Genomic DNA, 21371 nt, shown 5'->3' with positions numbered 1-21371 from the left:
TAAAATAGAACTATAATTTTTAACTGTTATATTTGTATACAGTGATTATTTCACCCCCTTATTATTTCTTCTAGCAAACCGACGTTGGGATATTTCTTAAAACAGTGAATTGCACCTAGATGCATGTTTGGCTAGTGAGATTAAAAAGGAGTAAGCCTAGTATAATGCACGGAACCTTAAGGAATAAGAATGGAAAAGGAGTGACTATTTCACTCCCTCAGGGTTTTTAGCCATTAAACTGCCATTTTTCCACTATTATGATTCATTGCGCAAGGGACAGCCCTCATGACCTCATTCCCTAAAGTGGAGGATTTTTTTTAAAAAAATGTATTGGTTTCAAAATAAGAAAATAAAACTATCTTAACACTTTATTTGCATCAAGCATTTTATTTGAGAAAGAAAAGAAAAGAAAAAGAAGACGAAAAATTTTTTTTTTATTATATATTCTCTCTATATATCAAATATTAGTAAAAATAAAAACTAATTCTAAATTATCAAAAATTAAGCAAAAAAATTTTAATCATGCGTAAAATTAAATTTTTGTTAACTAATTTTCTAATATTGCATTTTTCTTTGACTTGGTAATCAAACATGAAAAGTGATTTCTTTCATATTTCCTTTTTCCTTTCTCTAATGTTCTCCAAGTTCCAAACAAGGCCTTAGTCACATAGGATCAGATTTCTATTAAAATGTTTCTAGTAGCTAGTGGAAGAGTCAACCCCATTTTTTATATGCACCATAGTAACATTAATTTGCCCATTTATATGTTTCTTCCTCTTTTTCCTATTAAATCATAATAGTATTAGTCAATTACAATAACAACGCTAGGTGGTTACTGTTTTCTCTAATGGGGTTGTCCAAGAGCAACAATTCTACTTTTATTAGCTTGTGCCAAAAAAGGATTGGTCAAAGATGACTAAAAGACTTCAGGCGTATTTCTTCAGTTGTTCTAGTGCACAAACTTTTGATTCATGTTTTCCACTAACTAAGCTTTATGAGGTGATCAACAATACTACATTCTCAGTCTTTAGTGAATAAATGAGCAAGCTAAAACTCATACTTCACATAAGTGGTCGTAATAAGCTTCTATACAAGTTTCTCCCGAATAAAGTGGCAATCAACTTCAATGTGCTTTGTCCGCTCATGGAAGCCCGAGTTGGAGGCAATATGAATAACTCGATTATCACACCTTAACTCCATATGCTAAGAATGTGGAAAACCTAGTTCTTTCAATATGTTCTTCAACCAAATAAGTTCACATGTAATGTGCACCATAACCCTATACTCTGACTCAGCGCTTTACCTAGCCACAACAGTTCGTTTCTTAATTTTTCAAGACACCAAATTACCACCGACAAAGATACAGTAGCCAATTGTGGATTTTCAGTCGGGCTGCGACCCTGCCCAATCTCCATCTACATATCCCTGAATATAAATGTGGCCCCAATCCTGATATAAGAGACCTCTCCCTGGTGCACCTTTGAGATATCTCAAAATGCGAATTACTGCATCCCAGTGACTAGTTCTCGGGGAATCGAGAAATTGACTCACAACATTTGTTACGAAGGATATATCTAGTCAAGTTACTGTAAAATAATTCAACATTCCACCAAGTCTTCAATACTGTCCTGGGTTAGGCAACAAATCGCTCATATTTGGCAATAACTTACTATTAAGATCCATGGGTGAATTAACAAGTTTGGATCCCAACAGTCCAGACTCATTTAAAAGATCAAGAACATACTCTGTGACAAAATGGTTCTAATACGAGATCTCAATACTTCTATACCCAAGAAGTACTTCAATGGTCCCAAATCCTTTGTCTGAAACTAGTCTGCAGGAAATGCTTTAGGCTCTAAATACCTTGATCATCATCAGTGGTAATCACAATATCATCCACGTACACAATAAGTAGAATCCTTCCGGATGGAGTATGACGATAAAGTACAGAATGATCTACTACACATCATTGAAGGCCAAACTCAAGTATTACAGCACTCTAGCAACCAAGCCATGCCCTCGGAGACTATTTTAAACCATATAGTGACTTCTTAAGCCAACACACTAAGACTAACTCCCCCTAAGCAACAAACCTAGGTGGTTGCTCCATATAGACCCCCTTCTGAAGATCACCATGAAGGAAAGCATTCTTCACGTCTAACTGGTGTAAAGGCCAATGATGGGTGGTGACTAAGGAGATGAATAAACGTACTGAGGCAAGTTTGGCTACAAGGGAGAACATGCCTAAGTAATCCAAGCCATACACCTGAGCATATCCCTTAGCAACAAGGCAGGTCTTCAATCGAGCCAAGGAACCATCTAGATTAACCTTCACAGTGTACGCCCAACAACAACCAGCCACAAACTTATCAAGAGGAAGACATACTTAAGTCCCAAGTATCATTATCCTGTAGAGCACACATCTCTTCTATCATTGCATTCCTCCACCCAAAATGGGACAAGGCTTCAAAAATAGATTTTGGTACAATAACACAAGACAAAGTACTAAATAAACAATAATATGAGGGTGACAATAAAGCATAACAAACAAAATTAGAGATTGAATGTTGGGTACAACTATGTTTACCTTTTCGAATAGCAATGGGTGGATCAACATCTTGCGAAATAGGATCATCTAACGAGGGAACTAAGGGAGTAGAAGTGGAAGCTAGAGAAGGCTCTCCTCCCTTGAGTCGCCATGTGTATACCTGCAAATTGGAATGATCCAAGTGACGAGAAGGACTCAAACTGGATGAAGATGTTGGAGGATTGGGCACAGTTATTAGGTTAGGATTTGGAAGACAGGGCAAAGGAAGGAACTCATTAAGGTCAACAAAACTCAAGGAATCTGAGTAATATGGTGTAGACTCAAAAAAAGGTGACATCAACAGAGACAAAGAATCGATGAAAATTAGGGCTATAACATCGATATCCCTTTTGAGTATAGGAATACCCTAGAAAAATGCATTTGATAGTGCAAGGATCCAACTTATCCGCTCCTGGAGTTAACTGATGGACAAAATACAACCAAATATACAAGGACGAAGGACAAAGAAGCCTTAGGGAAGATAACTAAATATGGGATTTTACCATCAAGGAGAGAAGATGGCATTTTATTAATGAGAGAGCAAGTAGTGAGCACGACATCGCCCCAAAAAAACTCTAAGGACGTTCATTTGATACAATAGAGTACGAGTGACTTCGAGAATATGTCTGTTTTTTTCATTGTTCAACTCTATTTTATGGTGGAGTGAGGGCACAAGAAGACTGATGGATCATACCAGAATTAGTCTTATAGATACTAAATTGGGTACTAAAGTACTCCTTAACATTATCACTATGAAGTATCTCGATTAGCATATCAAACTTAGTCTTTATTTGAGAACAGAAGGCACAAAAGATATTAGCAGAACGATCTTTCATTAAATACAACCCAAGTCATCCTAGAGTAGTCATCGACAAATGTAACAAAGTATCGAAACCCCAATTTCAGCACGACACGAACTAGACCTTAAACATCACAATGGACAAGCATGAAAGGACTATCTACCCTTTTGTTGACTCGGGAAGCAAAGGAAACACAACAAGGTTTTGCCAACTGACAAGACTTGCACTCAATACTAGACACAGAACTCAAGGTAGGGACTAGTTGTTTTAATTTGTCCAAGGACGGATGGCTAAGGTGACAATGGATTTGAAGAGACATAGCAGCGGCTATGTAGGCAATGGGAGAAGAGAGCGACTTATAGTAAAGTCCACGGGCCTCATGTCCTGTATCAATTATCTTCCTCATCTTCAGATGCTGAATAATCATAGAATTAGGAAAGAAGTTTACAAAGCAATTTATTGCCTTTGTAAGCTTACTAATTGACATAGATTGAATGGGGACTTAGGATTGTATAAAACAGAAGAAAGAGAGATGGAGGGAGTAGGATTTACTGTTCCTATCCCTTTAACTGTAGTTATGGACCCATTAGCAAGGGTAACTTGAAGTAGATTTTTACAATATTGGAGGGCAGAAAAGAAGTTGGTTACACCTATAACATGGTCAGTAGTAGCAAAGACTAGATTAACTAGTGGGAGAGATACCAAATGACGTACAAATTGTAGGATTACCCTTCTGAGCAAAAGATGCAATGTGATGAGATGCTTGTTGGGATGTTTGATACTATAGGAACCTTGAATACTCTTCCTCCGAGATAGTTATAGTACGTTGTTCACCTGAACAAATGCCTAATGATGGAACACACTTTTGGGAATAGAGGATGCCATCCCAACACACACAACCTCAATACAGCACCAAATTAGAAATACACAGCAAACAAAATGCTCTTGGGATTCCAAAAGTAAATTTCTGGACCAACCAAAAACAACCACAAGTGAATTTCAGACCAATCGAACCAAACACAAACAAGTCAACTGTTGATTCAACCACGAACAAGTGACCAAAAAATGGACATAGCACTGTCACAACCCTACAAAATCAATGTATAAATGCTGCCACCGATCCAAACGACTTCAACAACTGGACATAGCACTGCCACAACCCTACAAAATCAATGTATAAATGTTGCCCCTGCTCCAAGAGACTTAAACACATCCCCAAGAAACCAACATGCAGCTGTAACAGTACCAAACAGCCTCTATACAGTAGAATATCAGAAGTACACAGTGAACAACATCCTCCTGGAATTCATGGACACCATCCCAATCACACAACGTTCGACAACTGGAGCAAACCACAAGCAACCAATGAACAAGAAAGATTAAAAACAAATCATGAACACAGCAATATCACTGTTTCAAGCCTCAATGAACTCTATAATTACTGACCAACAGCTTCAGGCATTAGCAAGCAAACACTCCCAGAATGCCACACAAGAACACCTAAAAAAGGTGATACCTTCGGACAAAAAAATGACAAACAACTTGATTTTATGGTGTGTGAGGAAGGATTCAAAATATTTGGGAGGAAATCAGAGCAAAATGGCGGCCCAAAAATTTCTCACGCGCAGATGTGTGGGGTTGGCACAGCCGGCTTTCTGCTAGCACTTGGGGGTGCAAGGAGGATACTTTGACTATGAAATTTTGAGGGCTGGCAGATTATCAAGTTCTGTGGCTTGCTATGTGGTTAGTTCTGCAAAATATGAGGAATTTTTTGAGGTGTTGAAGAGGACAGCAGCATACATGATTTTTCTGGCAACTGCAGAATTTTCCAGCAACAGCTGAAGCTGCTCCTGGACTGGTGATGCTGATGACCCTTCCACTGCAGCAGGTTGCATGGTATTATGATATTTAGGGTTTGATTTAACAGCAGTTATGCAATTAGGGTTTAGGTCGAATCTTGCTCCGATACCATGTTGAATAATCGGGTAAAATGAAAGGTCTAACCTCAATGATAGGTCTCTCTCTCTACTTATAATATATGTCAAGTACAACACCAATGACCATAATACCCTTACTAACTCACAATTATTAACATAACTCTAACGCATAATAATAATAATGCTGAATGACTAAATAACCACTAACATTAACAAACATTTTGGTGTTTATGCTGAGCAGTGAATTTTGGCTTCTTTGGAAAACATTCTCTCTCTCCCTTTTAGGGACTTTGGTAGGAAGGAGAAGGCGGCTCAGATGTGCACTATTTTCGCAATTGTGGAGTGCATTTGGCTGGGCAGTGCATTTGGCTAGAGCATAATGCTCACATTTTCAAGGATACATCAGTTTCCATTGATCATTTGTGAACCAAAGTCGTATTTCAACATCACATTGGACATCAATGAATGTTTTATTAGAGGAATCTCTTTTATCAATTTGGAAGGGTTTGGCAAGCATCTTTTGCTTTGGTTTTATTTGTTTTACTTTCCCTCTATCTGTTTAGGGAGGAATCTTATCCCTTTTGCATATTCCATTTTTCATGGTGAACATAAAATAAATATCAGCTCAAGGTGAACATAACCAAATGAGTCGAAATACTGAAAGCACAATTTACTCTGTTAAGCATAATAACTAACCTTCACAAGAGGGAAGCTTGCAAAAGCAGCCCACCCTGTCATGAGCTTCGGTTTACAGGCATTGCCAACATCAATTATAAGGTACCCATAAAAATTCAGAAGGCTAGGAAGCAGCATCAGCATCCAATTTTCCAATGCATGGAAACATCCCAATCAATCTCCACTAGCACAACCCCTGCAACCGCAATGTACACATTCTATAACCTTCTCCTCCCTCAGGTGCTTGGGAACCCGACACACACAAGTAGTGGCAAAGTTGTGATCCCGTGGCTGCATGCATCTTAGGCAACAAAGGCGCTCATAACCTGGCTGCATTTCCAACACAATGAAAATGAGTTCAGGTAAATCCATTCAATTACTTCTAAAAACTCTCAGGTAGTGTATGGATTTCGGAGCTTGGATTTGAACGTGTGACTTTGAAAAAAACTCATTATCATTACCATTATCATTATCATTACTACTACTACTACTACTACTAGTAGTAACTCAGTATTTACTAGTTAATCATAAAACTACTTTGTAAACCCATGAAATGCACAGGACATGCATACATTTAATATTATTTAGCAACTCTAAAACATTTGGGATTACCGGTGACAATGTAATAGTCATTTAGTTAAATTTTACAACACATGGTGTCGCCAGTCAAACACTTCACCCTACCTAAGGGCTCTGCAAAACTAATTCTAACGCAGAAGCTTCAACTAGTCATGCGAACGTTAACCTCAAATACACCAAATAAACACATTACAAGTACACAAGCTTCCACTAGTCACTCGAAAGTTAACCTCAGACATACCAAAGGAACACATTTCAAGCACACAAGCTTCAACTAAAGTAGAAATTATACTTTTGGTCCCAATATTTGAGAATTGTGTCAAATTGGTTGCCACTGTTTTATTTTGGACATATGAAGCCCCCAAATGTTTCAACATTGTCACATATATGTGCTGCACTACTACGAGCAAGGTCTTAAATTTCGATTTCGACTCAAATGTCGAAGCTCCAAAAGTACAGAAATTTCGATTTCGATTTTGATTTGAAACAATAACAGAAATTAGTAGTAAAACATGGAATTCTTTGTGAAACTTTAGAAATGGTTAACAAACATAATAATATAAGTTTTAGGACTAATATATTACAAATTAAATACATCTATGTTTTGTATGAGGTGGAAAAGTTGTAAAATAGTATATCTATCAAACATATTTGTAAGATAATCTACTTCAAACATATTCAGTTAATACAAATGAAATTCATAAATCATTTAAAATATTATTTATTATACAAATAATGATAATTTAGACATGAATGGTTAAAAAAAATTTTACTATAACTTTATTTTTTCATATAATTTCAAAAGCACTTGTAATAATCTTTTTTTTCAATAAAATAAATTAAGATAGAAATTTCACTTCATCCTAAATTTCATCGTATAGTTAAAATTACAACAAGTTTCGCTAAAATTTCGAGATTTCGATAAATTTCAGATGATTCGTTAAGATTTTGACAAAAATTATGCAAGACGGAAATCGACTACCATTTCGATTTTGAGGGTGACAGAAATTGGAAATATCGACAATTTCGTGGAAATTTAAGACCATGACTGTGAGTGCCATATGAATCTAACCTAGTAAGGCATTGGGTACCAAATATCAAAAGTGTAATTTTCCCCCTTTCTATTTTAGAAAAATTCTCTGTCTTAATTTTTTTCAGAGTTAAATCCTCAAAAAAGGCAATTGTACCTTGAACTTCAAAATTATACAATTTTTTTAAAATAATAGTTTTGCCCTTGTGTAAAAAATTCCATGATTTGTAATTTTTTTTCCCAAATAATGGTTTTTATATTTGAATCAATTAAAAAATTATCATGAAGACCAATTTTCAATTTTTGGTAATTTTGAGTTGTTGAAATTGTAATTCTTACGCCCTCTTATGCCCAGGTCACAAAATATTTGTATAAGGAAATTGTTATTTTAAAAAATTTTGAACTTTTTTAAATATAGATTTTGAAATAAACTCAAGAAAAAATTTCATGTATGGGTGGGTTCAATTGTCTTTTAGGCATTTATAATCCCACGGGCTACTCTTTCTTGTTTGTCATCTTCCCACGCCGCCATCATGATGATTGATAGAATGTACGACTAGGTTGTAAGTTTGTAGGGATGTGTCTGTTTAGCTTGAATGACAAGAACCGATAGAATTTGGGAGATCTAGATCAAAAATATTGGCTGTACGCTTGATAAACAAAGATCCTCTATCCTCTCTTGAATAGCTATCTGATCTAATAGATTTCTCTCTTTACAAGAGGTGGTATAATAATAGTAATAATCAGGCTTTTTCCATGCATTGTTAAAGGAAGACAGATTATGGATGCAGGCTTCATTGCCTTTGAAATTGTGGATCTAGGGCCAGCAGAACATAGAAAAAGCATTTGATTATGCCTGCCAGGATTTTCTTCTCTATATCCTTAAAAAATAGCTTTGCAGGATTTATGATGCAAATGGATTAAGAAATGCATCACCATGCTGTCCATCTCTATTCTCATTAATGGCAGCCCCTTCAGATTTTTCTACTCTTCCAAAGGCTTGTAGAAGCATAATCCCCTCTTTCCTTTGTTACTTGTTAGGGAAATGGATGTTTTGAGTATTTTTCTGCAAAATTGCTGAGGCAGGTCTCTTTAAGTCGCTCAGTGTTGGAAGAAAACGAACAGAAATAGAAGCATCTCATCTCCTTTTGCAGATGACACCATCATATTTTGTGTGGCAGTGACGCAACAAATTCTCAACTTGATATGCATCTCCTCCGTTTTGTAGCAATCTCATGATTGAAATTCAACTTGGGAAAGTGAGCTTATCCCCATTGGTGATGATACACGCTTCGTCTTCCCAGCCGGTATTTTGAGCTGTAATTTGGGGCTTTTTATTATTTAGGGCTTCCTCTCACAGCCAAGTGTAAGGATAAAAGAGTTCGTTGAGAGATTCAAGAAAAAAAATTGTAGGTTGGAGAAATGAAATTACTTAAGGTGGAGTCACCCTCATGAAGAGCACTCTCTCAAATCTCCTAGTGTTATATGTGCCTTACTACCTCTTCCCCATCCCATGCCCAAGCCGAAAAACTTGAAGATATTTAGAAAATCTTCCTATAGGGGAAACGCAAGTGAGGAATTCAAATATCACTTAATTAAAGTAGGGGTTGTAAAACAATTCAAACACGTGGCTTGCGGCTCAAATCTTTCATGGGAAAAAAACACTCACCTCCCCTAAGGCTTGGCGAAAAGATAAAGACCTCCTCTGAGATTTCATAAAATGCCATAGACCTCCCCTGAGATTACAAAAATGTTACAGACCTCCCTTGAGGTTTACCAAAAACACACTGACCTCCTTGAAAAAAAAAAAAAAACTTGTCTTTCTGCAAAATACAAGGGAAGATTTGTGTCTTTTTGACAAATCTTAGGGAAGGTCCCTAAAGTTCTTGAAACCTCAAGGTAGATCCCTGAGAATTTTGAAACCTCAAGGGAAATCATTGTCTTTTTGCCAAACCTCAGGGGAGGTCAATGTCTTTTGTCCATCTTTTATTGTGTTCAACAAAGCCCTCCCTAGTAATGGCTCTGGATTAACTATATTGGAGAAAGACTACTGCTTCAAATACAGCAGCCTTGAGTCCTTGACCGCTGACTTTCCTAGTGAAATGGAGTTTAAAATTTGATTTTGAAGAGCATTAATTTTCATCTTTTAATTTGAAATCAAGTTCCAAAAATTCAATTTTACTAATGGATCAAATTTATAAAATTCTATTTTGTACAAGTGCCATCTCTCAAGAAAGAAATATAGAAATTCCTAGGATTAACTTTTCTAAATCTAGTTCTGTGGGGTCATATCTAAGTGTGCAAGATCTATCTCATTATGCCTTTTTAGCAGGGTACAAAATTCATGATTGGCCTTTGACTTTTTTAGGTCTTCCGCCAGGAGGTAATCCATGTAGCATTTGTTTTTAGGATCCTATGGTAGAGCAGGTAGCTCAAGTGTTGGATGGGTGGAAGCTTAGTAACATTGTTGTTTTTCTTTAGGTGGTTGTATTACCTTATTTCTGTTTATCCTTCCAGTATTCCCATTTCTTGACGTCTTCTCAGGATTCCTGATAGGGTGGCTGAAATTTGGAAAACTAGATAGGAGATTTTCTTTGGATAGGAGCAGGGTAGGAAAGAAAGGATCATTTAGTGATTCAGGGAATTGTGAAAAATAAAATAAAATAAAGGGCTGCCCAGTATGTATGCAAGAGTCGGGGCATAGTGAAAATAAAATAAAATAAAGGGCAGCCCGGTGCACAAAGTTCCCACATATGCAGGGTCCATGGAAGGGGCAGACCATGATGGATCGATGGTATGCAACCTTATTTTGGAAGGATGTGTGGAGCTATAGGCCCTTTTGCAAAGCTTTCCCTCATCTATAAAATCTGATATTTTATTAAACATTTATTCTACATGTCTATAGTTGGGATGCCCATAAAATCGTTCTTGGAACCCTTTTTTCCCCCATAATCTCAATCTTAGGGAGGTGAATGAGTTTAGTTCCTTGAATTCTTCTTGATTCTTATCGGTTTCAAATTTCTCAGAACAAGAGAATTCAGTATTGGTTAGTACAGGTACTATTTTGTAAATCCTTTTATTCTTCATCTTATTAAGTCCCTAACTGATCTTCCTTTTCTCTTGATACTTTTACTTGGAAGGCCAAGACTCCTTTAAAGGTTAAGGCTTTTGTTTGGTGCATGGTTTTAAATAAGGTACATAGTAATGATTGTTTGTAGAGGCAGCGGCCTAATAAGGCTTTATCCCCTTTTTTATGTGCTGAGCAAGCAGAGTGGTGGGAGTGCCACCCACTGTTTTCTACATTGTTCTTTTATTTGAAGATAATGGAACTGTTTTCTTAACATTGCTGAGGAAGAATGTTGGGTCAGCTCTAGCAAGGAAATTTGAGGTCGATTCATGCTTTGATGGCCATGGTGTGGTGCATTGGTTTAAAAGGACTTCAAGAATCTTTGAGGGTTAAACCCGAAAGTAGCTTTAGGAGATTTATGCTTCCCTTCAAGTTTCACCGCATCAAGGTGCTTTTCCACAAGTTCCCATAGTAGTCAAAAGTGCACCTCCTAGGTGCAAGGCACAAAGGGGTAATGGGGCTACCGCCTCAACAGGCCTACAAAAAGGTGACCTGCATGATGCACAAGTAGGCACAGCGAGGCATATGTAGGCTCGGTAAGTCTTCTCACTAGAATTGAACTTTACCCTCTTTTTTTCACCTTTTAATAAAAAATTTTACTTCAAAACCTAGCCCTAGCCTTAGCCCTAGCCCTAGTGCGAGAGCTAGAGCCCTTCGTCTTCGAGCCTTCAAACCAGCAAAAGAGAGCCCTGCCATCTTCTACCCTTCAAACCAACAAGAGAGCCTTCACCAAAGCCTTTGTACGAGCAAGAGGCTTCAAGCTCTTCTTCTTCGTGATTCATCTTCTCTAGAGCCTTCATCTTCATGGCTCATGAGCTAGTACAGCCCTCGCTTCGTCTTCGTGAGTCATCAGACTTCTTCAAGCAAATCATCTTGTTCTTCCTTTTCTTCTTCTTTTTCGAGGGCTTACTGCTCTATTCTTCATCATCATCTTCTTCTTCTTCTTCTTTTTCATCTTCTTCTTCTTCTTCTCTGCCCCACTCTTGGCCAGTTAAATGCAAGTTAATATATTATATAATATGTAATTAATTAATTATGTAGTATTGTAGTTTAATGCAAGTTAATATATTTTTTACTGAATTTGGTTGTTGTTTTGTTTGGAAATATAGTATACATTTTCCTAAATTTAATTTATTCATCAATTTAAGTTTATTAATGAAATACAGTATATACTTCTTTTGCATTTAGGATAACAAAGCTTAATCTAAAATGGATTCCGAAGGCACTGGTTCTGCAATTTAAGATCCTGCATGGAAGTACGCACATTTGGAAGATCAAAAAATAGAAATAATTTGACTTGCAATTTTTGGGGTAAAGTCACAAAGGGAAGAATGTTTCAGGAAAAACAACATATTGTCAGAAGATTTTGAAATGTAAAAGAATGCTCTCTAAGTGCCCTACTCATGTTCGTTAGGAGATTAGGGAGTATATGTTAAAGAAAGATACAGAGGAAGAGGAAAATGAGTTATTGCCTAACTTTGACATAAATCATTGTGGTGAAGATGAAGAGGATGAACTTTAGGAAATTGACACTTGTGGAAAGAGAGTGTTTAGTAGTGGAAGTTGAAGTTCATACCAATCCACCTGGATGAAACCAAAACAAAAGTGGCTTATAGACTTGTTTTTTTACTCCTGATTTAAAGAAAGCGGTTCAATCTAGGAAAGAAGGGAAGATGAAGCAAACATTAATTAATAAGGTGTGCAAGAAAGAATTAAGACAAAAAGCAATGGTAGATTTTGCAAGGTGGATGTATGATGTTGGAATACCATTTAATGTTGTACGTTTGTAGAGCTTTGCAGTGGCACTTGAATTGATTGATTGGGCAATATGGTCCTTGGATAAAGCCGCTTAGCTATCATGAAGTGAGAGTTCCTATACTAAAGAAGGAAGTTAGTTGAACGAAAGAGTTGATGAAGTTCCATAAGGAGGAATGGGCAAAATATGGATCCTCGATTATGTCCATTGGTTGGAGGGATTCAATTGCTAATAAGGACATAATAAACTTCTTAGTGAACTCTCCAAATGGATTAGTGTTAATCAAGTCTATTGATGCTTCTAATATTGTCGACAATGCAGATCAAATGTATAGATTATTGTATGAGAAGGTGCAGGAAATTGGAGAATCAAATGTGATTCAAGTAGTGGCCAGTAATGCCTTAGACTATGTTGCAGTAGGTAAGAACTTATTCCTAGAAGGCTAAAACTACATTTTATAATGTATATATTGTTTATATTAATATTTTAATGGCTTCACCCCTTGATTTTTGGGTAGGGAGATTGTTGGAAGCAAAGAGGCCGCATTTATATATTAGGATTCCAAAATAAATTACCAAATCAATTTGGGATTTTTAATTAATATGAGTCTTAAATCAATTAAGAATCTATTTATGTCAAGGATTATTTAATGTTTGTAAGGACTCCCAAATTAGTAAGGATTCGAGGGGATATTTTACAATCCTAATAGGAGTAAGTTTCTCTACCCTATATAAGTGACCCCTACAGGGCTTTTGGCATTCAAGCAATGAAGCAATAACATAATTCATAGCCTTTGGCTTATTTGAAGACAGATTTCCTCAAAGTGATCAAACCCAATTTTCCATTCTTTAAATTTCCCCAATTTCTCCACAATAAAACCCCAAGGTCTTATCATTTGGTATCAGAACCAGCGTTATTGTGGATGTCATTAACTTGCCAACAAAAAAGATCTTGGAATTCTTGATCTTCACTCATACACAATGGCCTTAAAAAATTCAATATAGTCTCCGATAGAAGCTAGGCTAAAGGTTGAACTTAGTAATATGTTTATGTCTCAATTTGAAGAGATCCAAGCATTGCTCTCTAAAACTACTCAGTACATCTTCTCATAAAGAGAGAGAAGATGATGTCTCTACATCAGCTAATCGTAGGGCGCAGCCGCACATGCGTAAAGGACGTTACCAAGGAGAGCGTGATCATGGTCCTTCTCGTATGAACATGGAACTTCCTCGATGGGGCAGTGATGACCCTATCGATTGGTCTCTAGGACTGAAAATACCTTCGCTTTTACCGCACTCCAGAAATATCTAAAGTTGAGATTGCTTCTATTAGTCTGGATGGCAATGTTATTTAATGGTATAACTGGTTTGAAGTTCGTAATGGAGTGCCTTCATGGGCAAAACATGTTTATGGATTACTTGTCAAATTTGGGCCCACTAGATATGAGAATATCAATGGAGAGCTTGCTAAAATATGCCAAACTAGCACTATCATGAAGTATCAGACACAATTTGAGCGCTTATCAAACGGGAACTAAAGATTGGAATGAAAGCCAACTTGTCGATACTTTATTAAAGGTCTCCTACCTGACATTCGACATGTGGTCGAAGTACATCAACCACAAAATATGATTGTTGCAATTTCCTTTGCACGGTTAGAAGAAGAGAAGTTGGGAGAAGAATGACGTCGCTCTAACAAGACCATTAGCAAGCACAATGAAAGCAACACTATCACACCACCTGCTCCTCACAATACCCCTGCCAAATGATTGACTCAGGAGGAACTTAAAGAGCGAATGACAAAAGGACTGTGCTGGAATTGTGATGAAAAATGGCACAGAGGGCACCGTTGCAAAAAAAGATGACTCTTGAGGAACCAAAAGAGGGTGAGAATGACCCCCCTTAGTCAAATCAAGAAGGTATGGAATCTAATGATAATGATGAATCTATCACTTCATTAGTTCATGTTTTACCTAGTTATGCTAATCCTCAAACCATGATAATTAGTCGCTTCCCAAAACACCAACCTATTACTATCCTAATTGATATGGGTAGCACTAATAATTTCATGGACTCTAAAATTGCTAAACGGCTAGCCTACTCAATGGAGCAATGTGAAAAGGTCAATGTGAATGTTGCAGATCGAAGGACCTTGACATGTCATAGCAAGTGTCTGAAGGTTAAACTTACTATGCAAAAACATCGATTGTATGTGAATTTCTTTTTGCTGCCACTAGAAGACTATGAAGTGGTTTTGGGTATTGAATGGATAAGGACTTTAGGTGATATAACTTGGAATTTCTCTAAACTGGTTATGACGTTCACCGTGAATGGTAAGAAAGTGACACTAGGCAAACGTTGTGGTAATGTCACTACAATTTCAAGCCAGCATATGGAGAAGCTCCTTAAAAAGGAGTGACATGGCTTCCTAGTACAACTTTGAGCATCAAAGGAATTACAACATCAACCTGAGCAGGATGAATGGCTAGAATCTCTTATTTCAGAATTTTCTAACATATTTGCGGAGCCACGGCAATTACCACCTCAGCAAACACATGATCACCGCATTCATCTATTGCCATGCAGTGTCCCTCTTAATGTCCTTCCTTATCACTATCCTTATTTTCAGAAAGCAGAAATAGAAAAGATAGTGAGAGAAATGTTAGATGCTAGCATAATTCAACCAACTATCCGTCCATATTCTTCTCATGTCTTATTGGTGAAGAAGAAGGATGACTCTTGGTGGATGTGTGTTGATTATAGAGCACTAAACAAGAACAATGTGAAGGATAAATATCCTTTCCTTGCTGTGTATGAATTGTTAGTTGAGTTGGGAGGTGCCCAACAGTTCACCAAACTCGACTTGAGATGAGGCTATCACCAGATTTAGGCAAATGAAGATGACATTCATAAGACTGCGTTTAGAACTCACAATGGCCATTACGAGTTCTTGGTTATGCCTTTTGATATAACCAATACGCCTTCAACCTTCCAAAGTCTCCTGAACGACATTTTCCGACCTTATCTATGCAAGTTTGTTCTCATATTTTTTTATGATATCCTAATATATAGCTCATATTTTGAAGATCATTTAGGTCATCTGCGAATTGTACTCGCCACTCTTCATGAGCATCATCTGTTTGTCAAGAAATCTAAATGCAGTTTTGCTCGATTGCATGTGGAATACCTTGAGCATATTGTTTCCCAAGAAGGTGTTTCAGTTGACCCTTCTAAAATACAAGTGATGACAAACTGGCCTATTCCATAAACAATAAAAATGATGCGAGGATTTTTGGAGTTGACTGGTTACCACTGCAAGTTTGTCAAGGATTATGGAAAGATTAGGGCTCCACTAACCACTCTACTGAAAAAGATTCATTCAAATGGAATAAGGAAGCTAAACAAGCCTTTATCAAGCTTAAGCACGCAATGTCCACCACACCAGTTCTTGCCTTGCTAGATTTCAACAAGGTATTCATCATTGAGTTTAATGCATTGGGAGTTGGCATTGGAGCAGTTTTAATGCAAGACAGACGCCCCATTGCTTTTACAATTAAGGCTCTTTCTCCATCCCATATTGGCATGTCTACTTATGACAAAGAGATGCTAGCCATTGTGCATGTAGTTACAAAGTGGAGACTGTATTCAATTGGTCAGCATTTCCAAATCCAAACTAATCACAAGAGCTTGAAGTATTTTATGGAGCAATGAATCTCTTCCATTGAACAGCAAAAGTGGGTTACTAAGTTGTCATGCTATGACTATAAGATTATTTAAAAGAAAGGGACCAAGAAAGTGGTGACAGATGCACTCGCTCGACTTCCTAAATAAGTTAAACTTATAGTTATTTTTGTACCTGCATATACTGCTCTTGAACAAATTAGGAAGGAATGGTGGCAAAATCCAGAGTTAAGAGGTATTGTCTAAAAGCTACAAAAAGAGCCAACTTCAATCCCTCTGTACTTTTGGGATTCTTTAACTTACTATGTAAAGGGACGATTTTGGGAGAATTTTATTAGCCCCTAACTCAGACCACAAGCAAACCATATTGAAAGAATTACACGCATCACTGGTTGCAAGTCACTCTGGATTTCTTAGAGTCTACAAGCGCATTTCTTAAACAGTTTACTAGATGGGAATGAAGAGTGAAATCAAAAATTTGTGACAGAATGTGATGTTTGTCAACAACAAAAAGGGGAAACCATGGCGAGTCCAGGCTTTCTACAACTTCTTCCTCTCCCAAATGAAGCTTGCATTGATATCTCCATGGATTTCATTGAGGAAGTACCATCTTGTCATGGTAAATCTATCATTTTTGTTGTTGTGGACCGTCTCACAAAATATGGTCATTTTTGTGTCATAACTCACCCTTATACTGCTATAAGTGTTGCTCATACTTTTGTTGAGAATATTGTCAAATTGCATGGAATTCCTTAGTCCATTGTCAATGATCGAGACAAAGTCTTTACCAGCAACTTTTGGAATGAGCTTTTCCGTTTGCAAGGAACACAATTGAATATGAGCACTACATATCATCCACAATCAAATGAGCAAACTGAAGTTGTTAACAGGTGCTTGGAGACTTATCTTAATTGCTCTACTAGCAACAAACCAAAGGATTGGATGCGATGTATCCCATGGGCAGAATGGTTGTGTAATGCCACTTATCATTCCTCCATCAAGTTGACTCCATTCAAGGCTGTTTATGGTTGAGCTCCTCTTGTTCTTGCTAGGTATTCAACTGGATCATCTAGAGTTGATTAAGTTGACAAGGAGTTACATGATCGAGACAAAGTGCTTCAACTCCTCAAGGAAAATCTTGTAGTAGATCAAGCTCATATGAAGCAGCGAGCTGATGAGCACCATAGTGAAAGGGAATTCTCAGTAGGAGATTGGGTATTTCTCAAGCTACAACCATATAGACGGATATCTGTGACTATTCGTTCTTCAATGAAGTTGTCTCCTTGGTTTTACGGGCCTTATAAAATGCTGCAACGTATAGGCCTTGTGGCTTATCGTCTTGACTTACCAAAAGGTTCTAAAGTTCACCCAGTTTTTCATGTCTCTTACCTCAAAAAGAAGTTAGGGGAGCAAGTTTCTGTGCAGCGCCACTTGCTGGATGTTGCACCTGCTGGTGAGGTTCAAGTTCAGCCACAAGCAATTCTGGATCGCCTAGTGATCAAAAGTAGAAGTCAAGACATCATAGAAGTTTTAGTTCACTGGTCTCACTTACCATCTAAAGATGCAAGTTGGGATACTTATCAATCCTTGGAGGGGAAATTCTCGGAGTTTATTGTTGCTCAGCCTTGAGGGCAACGCTGATTTGAAGGGGACTAAAATGTTAGGATTCCCAAATCAATTACCAAATCAACTGGGCTTTCTAATTAATGAGTCTTAAATCAGTTAGAACTCTATTTGATGTTAGGATTATTTAATGTTTCTTAGGATTTCCAAATCAGTGGATTCAAGGGGATATTTTACAGCCCTAATAGGAGTCAGTTTCTCTACCCTATATATGTGAACCCTATGGGGTTTTTGGCATTCAAGCAATGAAGCAATAACATAATTCATAGCCTTTGGCAAATTTGAAGGCAAATCCCTTCGAAGTGATCAAACCATATTTTCCATTCTTTAAATTTCCCCAATTTCTCCACGATAAAGCCCCAAGATCTTATCATTATATCACAGGAGGAAAGGAGCAACTAAGGTCTGCAGTTATAAGATTTGCAACTACCTTCATCACTCTTCACTCAATACACCTTCAAAAGAACAACTTGAGTAAGATGTTTACTTTTTAGGATTGGAATATTAGTAAATGGGCAAAAAGGAGGCAGCTAGCGAAACAGCAACTAATATTGTTTTGATGCCCACCTTTTGGAGCATCATTGTCTATGCTCTTAAATTGACAGGCCCACTTGTCCATGTACTCCATTTGGTTGATGGGGAAAAGAAACCTACAATGGCATATACTTATGAAGCAATGGGTAGGACTAAGGAAACCATAACCAAGGCTTTTGGTGAGAGAGAGGATAAATTCAAGGAAGCATTTGAAATTATTGATGCGAGGTGGGGATGCCAACTCCATCAACCTTTACATGCAGCTGTGCACTACTTGAACCTAGAATTTTACTGTTCAAATCCCCACACTTTACAAGATGAAGAAATCATGACAGGTCTGCACAAATGCATTACATAGTTGATGCCAACCCTTGGATTGCAAGATAAAGTTTCAAGTGGGTAGGAAAATTACACTAGCGCTAGTGGCCTCTTTGGAATTGATTTCGCAGTGAGACAAAGGAAGACAAAAGCACCAAGTAAAGTAGCATTTTTACTACCACTTCCTATCTAGAATTATTTTTGCTAGTTCGCTAGTAGGTATTCATTTGAAATTTATTTAATAACATCAAAATGATAGATATCATTTGGATCATCAGCTCTAAACTTGCAAAAGTTTTCTATGAAAATCCTTCGCTTCACGTGTAGTGCTACCAGCTGCAAAATAAATTGGAGCATATTCCAACATGTAAGTCACTAGGAGAGTGTGGATTAAAGAACATGTATTACTAGTCTCCTACTTCTTAGAATCATTATTTACTATATTACTTTAAACATCTTGCACCTTCATAGCTAAACGAAAAATAGGCTAGCCCAGCAAGGCTTGAATGCTTTGGTACTTGTGAAATATAATCAAATCTTGAGGCATCAATACAACAAGTGTGACACCATTGATCCCATCCTTCTATAGGACATTGATAATAGAAATGAGTGGTTGATTGGTAGGATAGCTGGCGATTCCAATGAGGACAATGAACTTGTTTTTGAAGATAATGCTTTAGCATGGGGTTCTATCACCAGAGCTGCTGGAGTAAATGACCCCTTGCATCTCCCTAAATCAAGGTCAAGTGCGAATGCATCATTATCTTCTAGAGGAAGAGCATCATCTAGCACTAGTAGGGGCTAGACCACAATACTAGAACTTGTAGATGAGTATGAGATCCAAGTGGGTTGCACAAAGGAGACAGAAGAGGAAGAAGATGTTGGAGAAGAAAATTCTAATGATGAAGAGGAAGATGATGATATCTTGGCAGACTTAGTTGATGATGACGGAGGATTTTCAGATTTTAGACTAGAATCTTTTATTGTACTCTTTGTAGGTTGAAGCTTGAACTCATGCATGCTTAATTACTTATGTTGAACTTTGCTTGCTTGGCTTGGAACTTGGTACTTGGTACACATAATTTCTATGCATTTATATTTTGGTATTGAATATTTTTGGCATTTTAAATTCTTATATTATAGTTGATGTGTTCATAGATCAATTATCCACCAAATAGGCATTGTACACAATTTCAATAATGGTGAGGCCCACACCTTTGCCTCGCACCAAGGCACAAAGGGCCTTGCGCCTCAACTCCAAGTACCCTTCGCGCCTTGGTGTGCCTTGTGTCTTTGACTACTATGGGAGTTCCGTTGTGTCTGTTTGGGTGTCAATGATTAGTCATATAGATTTTATTATGACTACTACTGTGTTCTTCTTCTTCAGGTTGCTGGTTTTGAGAGGGAAGGGGAGGCAGCATGGTTTTAATTAACGGTAATGGTCTAACAGTAATAGCATGGAGAAAGGGAAGCAGCCATAGCAGACATTACATAATGGATAACGGACACTGCATCCATGAATTCATTTTTTGCATTAGCAAACTTGTTTAAAACATATAGATTCACATGTTTTGATCCTAGAAAAAATTCCACATACTGATACTTTAAATGATTTTAGTAAATTTTAATCAATTCAAATATAACATGAACTACAAGTATTGGATGCCTGGGTTGCTTTAGTGGCTATTGGCCGGAGCTCAGAAGTAACATTTCTTTGCTACTTTACTACTTTATTGATTATAAGTGAAGTTACTAAAAAATCGTGAACATAAATAAATATAAAATATTGAATGGCATCTTTTGTACTTCTTTAGTCTTCAATGGAATTTTGCAATCCAAAATAAATTATAGAATGTTTGTACATTAAACAAGAACAAAAATTCATAGCAATAGATCATGTTTTTCTCGCCAAATTAGGTGTAAGAAAAAAAAAATGAACGAACTTAGGATATGAATATATGTAATTAATGAGAGAAAAGGCTGGGTTTATTTAAATAGTAGCTACTAAAAAAATGCACACTAAATCTCAAGGAAGTTAAACATAAAAATGGATTTTTTATGAAAAAAAAAAGGGTTACAAACTAAAATAAACCAACTTAAAATTCAAAAATAAAATAAAATAATAAAAAGGACTCAAAAACCTATTCATTCACAGCCAGTCTAACACTGCAAATTGGGCTGGGCAAGGCAGAGAAAGGAATCATATTAAGCTAGTCAACAAGCAGGACTAAGAATCCATTTCTCTTTGGAGCAGCCTGGAGCAGTTACTTTATTGAGAATTTAGGGGAGAAGGAGAGAAAGGAATCTTAAAACACTCTTTCCTATCACCCAAGAGAAACTTTATATTTCTTGATGATATGACGGTTTGACTAAGGTGATGTTTCCTTCCGAAACTTAAGGTCCAAAAGGCTCATAGTCTCCATCTGCTTCTTCTTCAGGGGCCTCCCTTATCGACCATGTATCAGCTGAGACAGATTCTGACAAAAAATTTTTACTCAAACTGACTCCAACCTAGAAAAACAGAACGAAGAATTGTAACAGTCATCAATCAAAGGACTGCTGAGATATCACCCTGTAATGGTGTTGGAAGCCACTGATACTGTTACATAACAGCTGTTTGACACCAATTTTCAAAACTATAGGAGAGAAAGAAACAATGAGAGAAAAAGGTCTCACGTTACAGATGCTCCAACAATGAAGCTAGTAGCTTGCTGGCAAATTTCCC

The 21371-nt window shown here is 37.1% G+C and overlaps 1 protein-coding gene across 3 annotated transcripts in view; it reads right to left on the bottom strand.

Annotated features, from left to right (window-relative positions):
• Positions 1 to 21371, bottom strand: part of LOC131167960 (protein BUD31 homolog 2-like) — a 69716-nt gene that overhangs the window by 30513 nt on the left and 17832 nt on the right. For 2 of the 3 annotated variants that reach the window (XR_009140191.1, XR_009140190.1), the window contains exon 4: positions 6021 to 6329. Coding sequence is in view for 1 of the 3 variants with exons in the window: in XM_058127060.1 (XP_057983043.1) it covers positions 6174 to 6329 (156 nt within the window). In the remaining 2 variants the exon portion in view is untranslated. Of the gene's footprint in view, positions 1 to 5917; positions 6330 to 21371 lie in introns of those variants that run through there. The other variant, XM_058127060.1, reaches the window with a different exon arrangement.

This window comes from Malania oleifera, chromosome 11 (genome assembly GCF_029873635.1).
Source record: "Malania oleifera isolate guangnan ecotype guangnan chromosome 11, ASM2987363v1, whole genome shotgun sequence".
NCBI classification, from domain to species: Eukaryota; Viridiplantae; Streptophyta; class Magnoliopsida; order Santalales; family Ximeniaceae; genus Malania; species Malania oleifera.
Note: the sequence above shows the minus strand (reverse complement) of the source record. Positions and strands in the feature narration are given on the sequence as shown.